Here is a 14,731-nt window from a genome sequence, read left to right on the forward strand (position 1 = left end):
CAGCATAAGTGGCCCTAATAACCCTTAATTTACATGTAATAATTAGACTTGCACAGTAGTGAAGCTATAGAAAGTGGAGCTGGCCTTTCCATTCCAAACCCCAAATTTTCAGTCCAATACCACAAATTTTCATTGATTAAATTTCCCATGTTACTCCTCAACTCAAGCTTGAATTTTGTGGTGGAAATGTGATGCAAGTCTGAGATGCTGAAGAAAAAAAATAATACATCAGACTTATTTTTTCAGGAAGCTCAAACAAAGGTTTGTCAAGTTTGCAGTGGTAAAACATGTGTCTAATCCCTCACAAGGAATGCATGATTTAGTAAGTTTACAAATGCTTTTTGACTTGCATTGTATTAAAATGGAGAAATTGGGCATTTAAGAAAAAAGGGCAGATTATTCAAGATCCATCCAGAATTTCTCTACCATAATTTACATTATTACCTGGGATCCATTCCATGGACTCTTTTCTCATCTGCAAGTACTTTTTACTGTATTTTTCAATTGCTAGAGAACAAGAAAAAGTAGAGTTATTGAATTCTATTTCATTTAGAAGCTATAAATCAAGGCAATCCAAACACTGTACTGTATCCTGTCCTGACCCAGATATACATACACTTATCTTTCTTTTATGGAGACACACTTTCCATTGTGCTGCTGATGAACATTTACAAACATGCTTATCTTTACCACCATAAGCAGTACCCTTGAAATCAATGGGACTACTAACATGCAAGCACTAGAGGTTCTGTCATCGGCATAGGTTAATCCAATTCCCCTAGGGAAAGGCAGGAATTAGGATCAAGTCAGGCCTTGCCTACATGGGAAAGTTTTACCATTTATTCTGATATAGTATACAGGTACGCAATGTCAGCAAAAGCCCTATGATAGACACAGTTAACTGGCAAAAAAAAAGTCCTTTTGCCAGTGTATCTTATTTTGTTCAGGGAACTGGTACAAACTATATCTAAATTATGCCTCCATTAGGAAGGTTTGCTGGTATATTTGTATTATGAACCCTGCCTAGTGCAGACAAAGTCTTATTCTGATATGAGTGGCTTTTGTCAGTATAGCTTAAAACCCTTCCCAAGCAACATAAATTAAACTGAAAAAAGATACCCTTATACTGAAATAAGAGTGTCTACATGCAGAGTTATAAGATATATCATTTTAAATCCACACCTTAGATTATAATGAAAAAACCTTCTTATGTAGACAAGGCCTCAGTAGCAAAACTGGGATTGGAACTCAGGCATTTCTGATTTAGTCCTTCTTTATTACTATAAACCATAATGCCTCCAAAAACAAAAAATAAATTACACCCATTCAATACAAAATTATTAATTCCTACTGCAGTAATGCCTGATGATCCCCAAAAGGGATCAGGGCTCCTATACTCTAGGCATTATATTAACAATCCACCCCGAGAGCACACAGTCTAAGATTTATACAACACACAGAGTGAATAAAGAGACAAGTAAGAGGGTGGGAAGTGGACAGGTAACAGTACATTCAATTCTAAATCAATTACATATATGATTCCCAAATATTTTGATTTCCAGTCTGTTATCAGGGCAAATGCAAGCACAAGAGCCAAGAGAAATAGTAGAACAAAAGCTCATGTTTAAAATGAAGTGGCCTCAAGTGGCATTGGCTTGGGGTTTTCGGTTTTTTGAGGTTTTTTTATTTTGAATGAATGTCAGTCAATGTCAGGGGATGAAAGACTATTGGCCTTGATTTCAGGATGAAGTCTATAATGGAAGAACATTATTGCAACTGCTAGCGTATGCAGTAAAATATCTGTGTGCCCCAGTGACTGATCTTAACCCACCATAGCTACTTGGGGGGGGGGGGAATGATCAAACCCGAATGCCAGTCACTGAATCCCAGAAGGTCACAGTACAATAAGTCTTATCAGTGGAGGAACTGGAAGCTAAAGGGAACAGAGGATTTATGGTAGAATAAATTCACAACTCTTTGAACATAGGTTTCCTTCACTGCTCTCATCATCTAGAAAGTACTATTGTTTAGAATGCTAATAAATTGCAACCTCCAGACAAGGCATTAATTTACTGCCCCGCCAGAAATCAAAGGGAAAAAAATTATGTCTGTCACAGCTGCACTTATGCCACGGACTGTAGTGTAGGGCTGGTACACACTATAAGAGTTATTTCAACGTAAGGCAGCTTACACTGACATAATAAAGTCAGTATCTACACTACAATGTTCCTCCCACTGACATAACTTCCCTAGTACATCAACTTAATAATCCCACTTAGGCCGTGTCTACATTAGAAAAGTTTGTCGACATATAGCGGTGACTGATGTCCACACTGATCTCCTTGGTGGTGCAGTGCGTCCTCACCAGGAGCACTTTGACCGACCTAAGGGACAGTGTTGGGGCAGCTGAGAAACCAACCCCTCCAGGGCTCCCTGTGGACTTCCCCCCGCTGCCACTTTCCAGTCCCAGCTGAGAGCTGGATGGCAGCTGCCCTGGTCCTGGCTCGCAGCCAAGACTCGGACTCCAGCAGCCCACGTCCTGGCTGGCACCCACCTGCCGCCATGTCCCACTCGGTCCCAGATCGCAGCCGGGACCTGAGCTCCAGCCATCTGGCGGCTTGCCCAGTCCCAGCTCCCAGGAGCTGGGCTTTTGCCCCTCTCCCAGCCCGGAACGTCACCACAGAGCAGTGAAATTGACAAGAATTACAGCCCCTCCACTGCTATAAGGGGACGCAGTGTCTACACTGACACTACGTTGCCCTAGCTGTGCTGACAAAAGCCCTACACCTCTTGTAGAGGTGGTTTTGTTTTGTCAAAAAAAAAAAAACCAAAAAAAATACCAGGGCACTTTTATCGGTGGGGGGTTGACTGTAGTCTGTACACCAGCACTGTTCTGTCGACAAAAGCGGACTTTTGTCAACAAAACTCTCTAATGTAGACCAGGCCTTAGTCTACTACAAGTAAATTCACTACCAAGTGGATGCAGCCACTAATATTTTTTAAGTGTGTGCTTCCTGATTTTTTAAAACTAAATAAAACTGTTATTCAGCTACTTCCTTACTTAAACACAAATTTTCTGTGTGCATTCAGTAATCATACATGCAACAGAACTATGACTGTAAGAGATGCACCTGTAGTATCTACTGCCTTAAAAACATGTTGGCAAACAGCTTTAAGCACTAGATAAAAAAGCTACTCTGTCAATAACTAAGTAACTCTGCCTATTTAAAAAAGGTTGATATATTACTTGGAAAGTACAAAACAAGTTTACTAAAAATAAAATTCACTTGTCAAAAGTAGTTTACAAGTAGTTCTGCTTGTTGACAGCTGCTGATCAAAGAAGATAGCTAATGAACAGCTTTTTATATTGTTAAAACACACATTGCTTTGAAACAAAGCTATTTAGCATAAAAAACGTTAATTAATACAGTCTCCTAAAAATTCTCTTAAAATATGAGGTTTTTTTCTATCAAGTTCCATAACTGCATTCTATAACAAGCATTTGGACAATGATCCAGCAAGAGAGATATATGGCTTAGAATGCCATGTGAGTCCCAAATGCTGGCTCTGCAGCATGCTGATCTATGCAGATGAAAAGGTTATGCCATGGAGGGGCAGTCGCTCCAGCTGTGTACAGGGAAGACAAAGGGCTGCCTCGAGGCTATTTTGCTGGTACTATTTCTTTTTCCTCCCTCACACATCAAAAGAGCTATTCATCTCACAGGAGGTCAGAGACGTCCCTCCCTGTCTGTCTCGGAGGAAGTCAATGCCTCCACGCTATGCTGCCTCTGTAAGTGTAAGGCTCAAAGGGGAATTAGCATCTGTGGCTCTAGCCCTCAGGCAGGGCAGAGATGTAAACAGTCTAGGGGGGCTCTGGCCTCCTGGCCTAAGATGGGGTGGCTACCACCCCATGGGTGAGGTTGGCAGCAGAGGGGTAGGGGGACATGGACCCATCTGTTCTGGGCTGGGACCCGATGGAGTAGGGTGGGACTACCACTGGGTCAGTGGGGATCCTGCCGAAAAATGCAGACCTGGATTCAGGCATCAACGTAGCTAGACTATAGTTGGCTGTCCCTGGGTTACTTCTTACCCTCCCCTTATGGGGTATCTGTGTCTCGGAGTCATCGTCCATCTCCCCAGAATACACAGCCAATGGCAGCCGCAGAAGCTCCTCAGTGTCTCTGGCAGCCAGCATCTCCTCTGGGTCCTCAGAGCTGTAGCAGTCTTTGTCAGGCTCAAGCTCCAGCAGTGGGCAACAAATGTCCTTCTCCAGAGGCTCCAATCCAACTAAGCTACAGGGCCCACCTTTGGTTCTTCCTGCCCTGTCCCTCTGCTTCCAGCAGGATGGGCGTGGGTATCCTGGATCTGCCAACTGAGAGAGGGCGGTGTTTCCTCCCTGTCTGTCTCCAAGGAAGACATGCCCCTTGCTTCAGTCCTCTAATTAGCAGGGGAGGAGAGCTAATAACTGATGACAGCAAGAAGCGTGAGATGTTCAATGCCTATTTTGTTTCAGTCTTTATTAAAAAGCTTAATGGTGACCAGACACTCAACATAATATTAACATCAAGGAACAGGTTATTTAGATAGGTTAGATGTATTTAAGACCACAGGGCTGATGAAATTTGTCCTAAGGTACTTAACGAACCAGCTGAAGCAATCTCAGAACAACTAGCAATTATCACCAAAAACTCATGGAGGATGGGTAGATCCCAGGGGACTGGAGAAGGGCAACCTATCTTTAAAATGGGGAACAAAGAGATCAGCCTAACTTCGGTGCCTGGAAAGATACTGAAATAAAATTATTAAACAAATTTGTAGCACCTAGAGGGTAATAGGGTTATGAGGAACAGACAGCATGGATTTGTCAAGAACAAATCATGGCAAACCAACCTAATTTTCTTCTTTGACAGGGTTACTGGTGTAGTGGATTGGAGGGGGGGGGGGGGGCAAGCAATACACCTGACAAATCATGATTTTAGTAAGGCTTTTGGCACAGTCCCACATGACAGTCTCATAAGCAAACTAGGGAAATGTGGTCCAGACGAAATTACTATAACATGGGTACAGAACTGGCTGAAACACTCTACTCAAAGAGTATTTATCAATGGTTTGCTATCAAACTAAGGGGGGAGCGGGGATGAGGAGGAAGACACGTATATAGTGGAGTCCCACAGGGGTCAGTCCTGGGTCCAGTATTATTTAATATTTTCATGACTGACTGAGATAATGGTGGTGGGGAGTATGCTTATAAAATGTGCAGATGACACTAAGGTGGGAGGGGTTCCAAGCACTTTGGAAGATGGGATTAGAATTCAAAACAACCTTGACAAAATTAGAGAACTGGGCTGAACTCAACAAGATGAAACTCAAGATAAGTGCAGAGTATTTCACTTAGGAAGGGGGGAAAAAACAAACAAACAAACAAAATGTACAACTACAAAGTGGGGAATAATTGGCTAGGTGGTAGTATTACTGAGAAGGATCCGGGGGTTATAGTGGATCACAAATTGAATGTGAGTCAACAATGTGACGCAGTTGCAAAAAAGACTAATATTCTGGGGTCTAAGACACAGGAGGCAATTGCCCCACTGTACTCGGCACTGGTGAGGCCTCAGCTGGAGCACTGAGTCCAATCCTGGGTGCTATGCTTTATGAAAGATGTGGACAAATTGGAGAGAGTCCAAGGAGAGTAGCAAAAATTATAAAGAGATTAGAAAACCTGGCCTCTGAGGAACGGTTAAAAAAAGTGGGCATGTTTCATCTTGAGAAAAGAAGACTGAGTAGGAACCGGATAACAGTTTTCAAACAAGTTAAAGGCTGTTGTAAAGAGAATGGGGATCAATTGTTCTCTATGTCCACTGATGGTGGGACAAGAAGTAGTGGGCTTGATCTGCAGCAAGGGAGATTTAGGAAAAACTTTTTAACTATAAAGGGTAGTGAACCTCTGGAGTAGGCTTCCAAGGGAGCTTGTGGAATCCCCATCACTGTATGTTTTTAAGAATAGGTTAGACAAAAACCACTCAAGAATGGTCTTGCCTCAGCACAGGGGGTGGGACTTGATGGTTTCTTAAGGTCCCTTCTATCTCTACATTTCTATGATTATCTCAGTCTACTAGGTAGCTCCTTCGTCCCTTACCTCCAGACACCAATTTTTGTATAAAAGAAGCTGGCAATCTTCAAATTTGCCGATTTGTTGCAGAGCATACTCATTGAGAAATACTAGTCACTCCGCCTCAGCATACTGCAGAAATAGAAGGGGGCTTAGAGAAAAACAAGAAAAATTAGGGACAAAGAAACCTCTCATATGAAGAGAAAAAAGAAAATGCTGCATTTATTTTAGAAAGGAGATGAATAAGACAGAACATGGTGAAAATATATAAAATAATGAATTGTCTAGGGAAAGACCGATCAAAAGCTTCTGTTCTCCCTGCCTTATAACACAAGAAAATGGGGACATGCAATGAAATTAAACGAGGGAAATTTAAAAAAAAACAAACCACAATTAGACTATGGAACTCATTGCCACAGGATGTTACTGAAGCCAAGAATTTAGCGTGATTCAAAAAGGGAGCAGACACATATGAATATCAAGACTATCCAGAGTTATATAATTAGGATAACAACATGGAAGAGACATTAAACCTCATGCTTCAGGGCATAAACCAATCTCTAACTATTACAGATTAGGAGACCAATATGGGGAACAGATCAGCCTTCATCTGCCTATTGCAGGATTCTTATAGCTTTCTCTGCAATATCTGGTGCTGGCCCCTGCCAAACACAGGATACTAAACTCACTAAACTAAATGGACCTTGGCTCTGATAGAGTATGGCAATTTCTGTGTTTCTGGAAATCCCCATGCCACATCATTTACTGTACCTGGCAGTCAGGCGAGGCTCACAGGAAGATGGTGGAATTGACCCCAAAAAAAGTACGAACAGGGAAAAAATCCACTTTGAATAATGAGAGCCTTCTGTAGCTGCTAGTTTTGGATACTCCTGTAGTGAAGCTGGGGGTACTTGGGCCCTTTGTTTTCTCTAATGCAGTTTTCAAACAAAGACTTGGAAGCTTTGATTTAAACAACACTGACCAACAAACTACCGAAAACGTAAAACATATGTGTTGGATGTCAAATACAGCAAGTCAGCCAACACTAAGAAAGACAATGAATATCTTCAAAATTAAATATTTGCAGTTTTATAAAGTTTTTTTTTTTAATTAAAGCCGGGGGGGGGAGGGGGTGTAGATGGACAGATACTGTGGTCTAGGTCCTCAACCAGGGGTCCAAGGTTTCAGTGGATCCACCAAAATAAACCAGAGAGCAAGGCCAGTGTTAGAATTGCTGGCGCCCAGAAAGAAAGCTGAAACCCGAGCCCAACCAAACAGGGCTGAAGCCAAAGCAACACAGCTTTGTGGGGCCCCCTGTGGCAGGGTGCCCCAGGCAATTGCCCTGCTTGCTACCCCCTAACACTGGCCCTGGTTCTTCCATCTACTGGATATGCAGAAAAACATTTGCTGTAGTACAGGTGGGCCATAGAGTTTTTGTAGTATATTGGGGGGATAGGGGAGGTTCAGAAAGAAAAAGGTTGCGAACCCCTGCTCTAGCTGAAACAAGCTCGAGGATGGCAATCAGGAAATCTTGCTTTCTAATACCACCTTTACTGCCGATGCACATGCTGGTAAATCTCTTCACGGCTCTCCTTTTCAGGTTTCCCCATCTGTAATATGACGCCAATACTACTGATCATACCTACTTATCTTGTAGAGATGTTGTGAAGATGACAAAGGAGCACTGCCTAATTTGGGCTATGATAGAGTACCATTTAACTGATTATTTTGAAATGTTCACACAATTTTAAAATAATCAAACTACTTTTTAAAGAGTTCTTACTAGAACCTGGACTTTAAAAATATATTTATCTAGAAGCTTCTGTGCTCTACTGTTAACAATTATAAGAGTATTTTCAGCAAGGAAGAAATTGACTAAACAATGTTGTCAAATGCACAAACAAAACAAATTGAAAAGAACCAAAACTTGCTCCCAAACACATACACTGTTTTTTAGTTACAGCAGTTTGTAGGCATTACTTGCAACTCTCCTAGGTGCAAAACTTTCATAGCAAAATGTAATTTTCAAGTTGACATTATCCTTTCAGTGTCAGTGCTACAGCTTGAACAAATGAAGTGCTAATTATTATTACATTTTTCATACACAGATAAGTTTTGCTGTTCTATAAATTAAATATATGCAGAACCAACCTTGATTTTCATCTTTGTTTGCTATAAAATAAGGCATTTTTTTCATACTTCCTCTAAATTCTTGCTTTAAGGCCAACATATAATCCTCATCCTCTCCCATTTTCAGAGGCACTGGCTTAAAACCTGTTGGCTGTGGAAATTATATAAGGTGCATTTTTGTACTAATATCAGTCACATACAGCAGCACAAAAAGCTACAGAAAAAAACGCCCCACTTATGGAGGAGTGAAATTATGTATTATGCCAGTTTGCCAATACATTGTATTGCATTCTGACAATATGTTCAGAACTTCATAAAGCATTTTTTCAATTAAAGTTTGAAAAGAAATAAATCCTTTTTAATGTATCCATCCATGAAAACATCTATTAAGAAAGGAAGAAAACAAGTATTGAAAACATTTTCTTAATTATTAAAAAAAAAAAATTGAATTCAACTGACTTTAGGTCAGTGAAGCAAGGTACATATCATCATCCACCACCACCTCCCTGAGGCTGACTTAATCTGCTCTGAACCCCTGGCTGCTATCTTCAGTCAGAGAGCAACTTCAGCAGCACCTCTTCCCAAAGTATAGTTGAATCTGTGCTAACTATGATTAATCTGAACAATGTGGCCAGATTCTTTTGGTTATTTTAAACCATGTTAGTTACTTCCTGGACAGTCTAATACAATTTAACAACACGGTTCTCATGAACAAAAAATTCTCTCCCCAGTGTGGCCTTGTCTACATTAGAGAACATGGGATCTATAATCCTCTCACAGTGCAGATCCATTGGTGACAGCTACAGTGAGGTTGTAGTATAGACAAGACTAAGCCTGTTTATACTACCACCAGACACCACAGTGTAAAGCACCTGGACCTTGCCTACAATAGTCTCTGATGCTGATGTTTCAATCACTAGGAGCACATGGTTACATGGACTAGCTACTTTCTAAACTGATTTATAGTGTTTAATATTTTTCCACACTTAACGTTTCACCTCATTACCTAAATATGAAAATGAAACACTTTACACAGACATGCTCTTAGAATTAAGCTTCTGTACTTACAGGAAACAGTGGAGTGGGCTTGAATACTGCTTCAGGTAGCGTTTCACCTTTAGCAAAGCCAATAGCTTCGATGTTGAAAGTAAATGCAGCACGCCCTCTTCCTTTTCCTGACCCAGCCATTTGGAGTTACTGAAAACATTACACCATTTTTTAGATTCTAGTTGCATCACACAAAATAAAGCCAAAATTATGATGGAAATAAGTCAAAGACTAAGAAAAGGTATTTTTAAATTGCAAGTCATACCAATTATGATCTTCAGCTCAGAAAATAAATGTACTTCTTCCTGCCTTACGTCCAAAGTGGACGTAAGACTCCATTTTTAGTTTTTAATAAAAAAATGTGAGGGTGTTTTTAAACTGAGGATGTGTGAATTAGTTTTTTGGATATGGTGGCAGTCCTAGATACCAATTAAAAAGATGAGAACACCTTCCTTTACATTTCAGTGGATTTGATTTCAGCACCACATGGCAACTTTTAATTTAAATTTGAACACACATTGATCCACAAGCTACTCCATTATCTCAGGAAGGGTAGACCACCTTCCTAGTGTTTGAATACTAAAATATATAGGTTAAATACTGTACTGCAGTACTTACATAAGCAAAATTCCCATTGAAGTCAATAGGCATAGCACCCTCCTTGAAGAATAGAAAACCTGGAAATGGGCATTTTAAAAAATGCATTTTGATATGTTCTTTAGTATTAGAGTCTTTTAACCAAAACCACCTCTGATTTTTGGGATGGATCAGCACTTTGCAAATTAAACCATTTGATCAAGTAGCAAATTTCACTTTTGCGCATGGATTTTTTTCTTATCAAGAGCAAGGTTACAGAGCAGTTCTTACTTCATGAAATACTAGAACATTTGAAAGCTTTCAAACAAACAATGCTGCTTCTTTAAGTTTTTTATCGAATGTAAACACACTTTTTAAAAAGGAGTGTAACTACACTGAAAAGTGAAGACATAAAAAATTACATTGTGAAGTTCCAAGTTTATTACCTGTCACCGATTCCACATCAAATGTGCTCAGTTTACAAATAGTAAGATGAAATTCCTAACTGCTGTCCTTACGAACTTAACCTGGGATATGAAAATCTATTTTTTTCTCTTCTCAAGCACCACCACCAGTAAAAGATTCTGAAGGTCAAATGATGGCCTCAGTGAGACATATGTATACCATTGCTTTCTAGAAGCTGGCAGGACGAAACACAAAACTCTTTATGTGTAAACTGAGCAGATCGGATTTAAAAAATTGAGATGCATTAAATACGGGGGACCACAATGCTATTTTTAGTTATTTTTCAGAGCAGAATCATATTCTAAATGCTTTAGTGATTTAAAAAAATAAAAGACAAAGTGATATTTAACAAGTTAACTATTTTCAGTAGCTCTACAATAGATTACAGAATATTATAAACTTTATTACAAAAATAAGTAATGAAGATACACAGAACTTATGCATACAACTAAAGCAAACCAAAAACATGAACAGCAAACAGAGATACAAACTATTAACACACAACCTAATTATAGGCATCATGCTAAATAGCACACCTACTGAATGTTCAGATGAATAGTGTGGAATTATGAGAAGTAGGTTAACATGAAGTGGAAACATTTTTTACTCCCTGTATGGCCCATTATTAAACAGTGCCTAATAGTATAAACTCAGTCATGTATGCAGTGTTGTAGCCATATCTTCTTCAGGTCTCTGTGTAAGCTCAAAAGCTTGTCTCTCTCACCAACAGAAGATGGTTCAATAAAAGATATTACTTCACCCACCTTCTCTCTCTAAACTCAGTCATGACATTTAAGTCTTAGATAAATCAGGAAAAATAAGTCAAAGAGAAAGGGGCATAACATGCCATTCATTCTAGTGAGGGAAGATTTACAGTCACCCACCACCTAGAAGTGTCACAAGTTACACTTAACACATATCCAAGTCAGTAATAACAAAGCCCCAATCCTGCAAGTCACTATTCAAAAGGGCTCTCTCTCTGTGTGGACACAGAAGTCTACCTACCTGCAACAAGTTGCAGGACCAGTCTAAGAGTATACATCAGTTCAAGATTTAAAAAAAAAAAGAAAGACTGCTCTAGCTCTGTTCTTCTGATTCACACCCTTTACTTTTCTTTACAGACCAATTCCCGGATCCAAAACTGAGGCTCAGTTTCTCTTCTCTCACATTTCAACACATAATCACTAATTTCAAGTCCCAGAAAATACAGAAATGTTTATAGCTGGAATACAATTTGAGCAGGAATTAAAAAAAAAATAGCATAGGCTCCTTCTTCTAAAAACGGTTATTTAAAACATCAGCTTCTCTCCTCTCGGTTTGCACAGAAAAATTGAGGGTTGAGAATAAATATATTTTCATCCCTTCAAATATATTAAAATGTTCTGCTTACTTATGGTCATCTGGAGCACCTTTTCTTGATCCTAATCTTCCTTGAATGTTACAATCAAACTTAGTTTTCCCTCCCTACCATTCCTCACAGGAATAGATTAAATATAGAACAGCTCATCCTTGATGTTAATCTCAGAAATTTAGATAACACAGGAGTCAGAGGTTTTCTGTGTATAGATACCTAGTCACTATTGTTGCAAAACCAACTATAAACTGGTCTTTAGCAATTCTACATGACTTTCTATGCTTCAAGTGCCGTTAACCAGTTTTAGTTAGAAAAGCAAACTTATATGGTGCAAATGTGAAAAAGCTTCTCTATATCCTCTAGTTTTTATACATGTTGATCCAGTTCCACTCCCTCAACTCTGCCTGCCATTTACATAGTGCAACTCAAGAGTCTCTCCTGAATCAGGATTTTTAAAAAATGTCTATTGCACGCTACACATGGTAACAAGTGTTGGGTCCAGACTGCAGAACTAGGAATTTCAGGTGGATATTCATTGTACATAAACAAAAACATTTCAGACTCCTGCACATTTCAGTAATTCCAAAGTATGTTTTAGACCAGTGTTTCTTAACCTTTTAAGTAGCAAGTACCCCCTAACTTCTGAAAATTTTAATAAGTACCCTAGCACTCAATTTTCCACGGGATTTTATGTTTACAGACTAATGTGAGCTATATGTTGGAAGCAGGGCTGAGTATATAACGCCATGATATGACAAATGTCAGATCTAATGTGGGTAGGGTTACCACCTTTATATCAGGGGTGCACAACTCAAGTATGTACCTGGGCTAGAGGTGATGTTGGCCAAAGTTAGGAGGCTTTGAGCAGCATGCCAATGCTGGGGAACATAAAGCATCGCACCAAATTTTTTGCCATAGATTTGAGAGGAGAAAGGGGTGAGAGAGAGATAGGGAAGGAGGGTGAGAAAGAGAGAGACAGGAAAGAGGGTAACAGGTGAAATCTGGGGCTGTCATAGTTATTAATTTCACTGCTCAGCTAAAGCAGTGAAATTGACAAGTTTTCTGGGCACTGGACTTTGAGCCAGGGAAGGAGGCTGCCACCTGGGCAAGTTGCAAGCAGCTGCCACCGCGGTGCCTCCCAGCTAGGAGCTGGGACCGAGTGAGAAGCTGCCATGCGCCTTCCCCAAAAGCTGGGAACTGTGACTGGCTGGGAAGCGGGGGCTGCTGCCCACCTCCCCTTCACTCTGTTTTTCCTCGATTGTGCACTATATGTTCTTAGTATCTGTTTCTCCTTTTTAATCCCTCTCCCTTATATCCTTTCTACTTTGTTTCCCTCTATTACATTCACTACCTTCTCCCCTATATTGTGTTTGTCCCATTCCTTCCCCCACCCAAATTTCTCTTCCATATCCTCACATACCAATACCTGCTCATACCCGTGCACTCACTCCTATCACCTCTCATACATAGGCTTGAAAAAAAGCACTCAAAACATATATTAACTAGAGGACTAAATTGAGATGAGAGGCACAACTGTCCAGGACCATTATCTATGCAAGCAGCCAAACTTCTCGTTCCAGATCCTGGAAAGGATGAGAATGCTTGTATTCCCATAGATTCCAAGCCTAGAAGGACCTCCTGTAGAATACAGGCCGCAAAATAATTCCTAGACCATGTATTTTAGAAAAACATCCAATCTTGATTTAAAAAATTTATCAGTGATGGAGAATCCACCACAATCCTTGATAAATCGTTCCAAGGGTTAATTACACCGAACTGTTAAAAATTTGCACCTTATTTCCAGTTGGAATTGTCTAGCTTCAACTTCTATCCATTGGATATTATACCTTTTTTAAAAACAAACGAACAAACAAGCGCCTATTATTAAATATTTGTTGCCCATGTTGAGACTTATGGATTTTAATCAAGTCTTCTCCTTGGTAAATTGAATAGATTGAACTCTGAATCTATCACTATAAATCATGTTTTTTTTAAATCATTCTCCTGGCTATCAGGGTGTGGGTCTGTAGATCCTGCTCAGTGGCTCCAACATCTGGAGACTGTAGGTACAAGACAACTAATAACTGCATATACACCTTCTCTCAATCCCTCTAGTTGACTGAAGGGACTGGAGACGGAGCATTCTCTCTTTGTCCTACACTCCAATCTCAAAGCCTCTTGGCTAATACAATAAAGTGGAGGGATGTTTGCCAATTTACCCAGCTAGTACACCACCCAATAAATAAGTTGACTGCCTTTCTGCAGTGCTTAATTTGTGACAGGGCTGAGCCCTGGCACCTCTAGGTTTGACAGTTCATAGCCCCAGCACCTCTGGGCTTGCTGCATCAGTTATGAATATTAAAAAAAAATTACTTAAGACCCTGCACTCCTTTCATTACAAATGAAGCACTGCCTTTCTGTCTTTGCTGATGTTCATGGATCTCTGATGTCACAAGAGGATGAAACGCCTGATGCTTTTCAATTTCACTGTTGACCAAAGAGTTCTGAAGAGCAGCAACTAAACTAAAATTTGACTCAGTTTTCATTCTACTAGCAAACAAACTTCTTGCTTAGGAAAACTACAGGAAGCAGTAGAGTCACTGAATATCACTGTTCACAGATTTACGGAGATAGCAGTGCAATGGATTTTTCAAAAACCTGAAAAATATGCACATACGCATTGGCAACTAATGAAGACCCTCACTTTTAAACATTTACATTCTGCTATGATTGGCCTTTGCTGCGCACACATTCATTGAAAGCCTTGATCCTGGAAAAAGCTTTGTAGAAGCATTGGGGATTTCCCCCCCAGAACTTCTTGTAGGATCCAGAACTTGGTTTAGGTTTAGAAATAATGTTGTAAGACTCTGAAAGTCACATATTGGGCAAGCATCATCAGTAACTTTGTAATATATTTGTGCATGCACAAAAGTATTTCTCGATCACTATATATATATATATAAATAAATAAGCGCAGGCGTTTTATGTGAATGCCTCATCATGAAACTCATACAGATGGTTTCAGCACATACACAGATTTGAAACTTCTC

General features: G+C 39.9%; 1 protein-coding gene across 5 annotated transcripts in view; it reads right to left on the minus strand.

Annotated features, from left to right (window-relative positions):
- The window catches only part of POLR3G (RNA polymerase III subunit G), a 30,219-nt gene that overhangs the window by 14,717 nt on the left and 771 nt on the right, over nt 1–14,731 (minus strand). For all 5 annotated transcript variants that reach the window (XM_067569256.1, XM_067569257.1, XM_067569258.1 and 2 more), the window contains exons 2-4: nt 9,308–9,436; nt 8,261–8,390; nt 445–507 (exon numbers count right to left, since the gene is read on the minus strand). In XM_067569256.1, the coding sequence (XP_067425357.1) occupies nt 445–507; nt 8,261–8,390; nt 9,308–9,427 (313 nt within the window). In that variant the 5' untranslated portion in view covers nt 9,428–9,436. The remainder of the gene's footprint in view (nt 1–444; nt 508–8,260; nt 8,391–9,307; nt 9,437–14,731) is intronic.

This window comes from Emydura macquarii, unplaced genomic scaffold, assembly GCF_026122565.2.
Source record: "Emydura macquarii macquarii isolate MOO-44397 ecotype Brisbane River unplaced genomic scaffold, CSIRO-AGI_Emac_v2 contig_2897, whole genome shotgun sequence".
NCBI lineage: Eukaryota > Metazoa > Chordata > Testudines > Chelidae > Emydura > Emydura macquarii.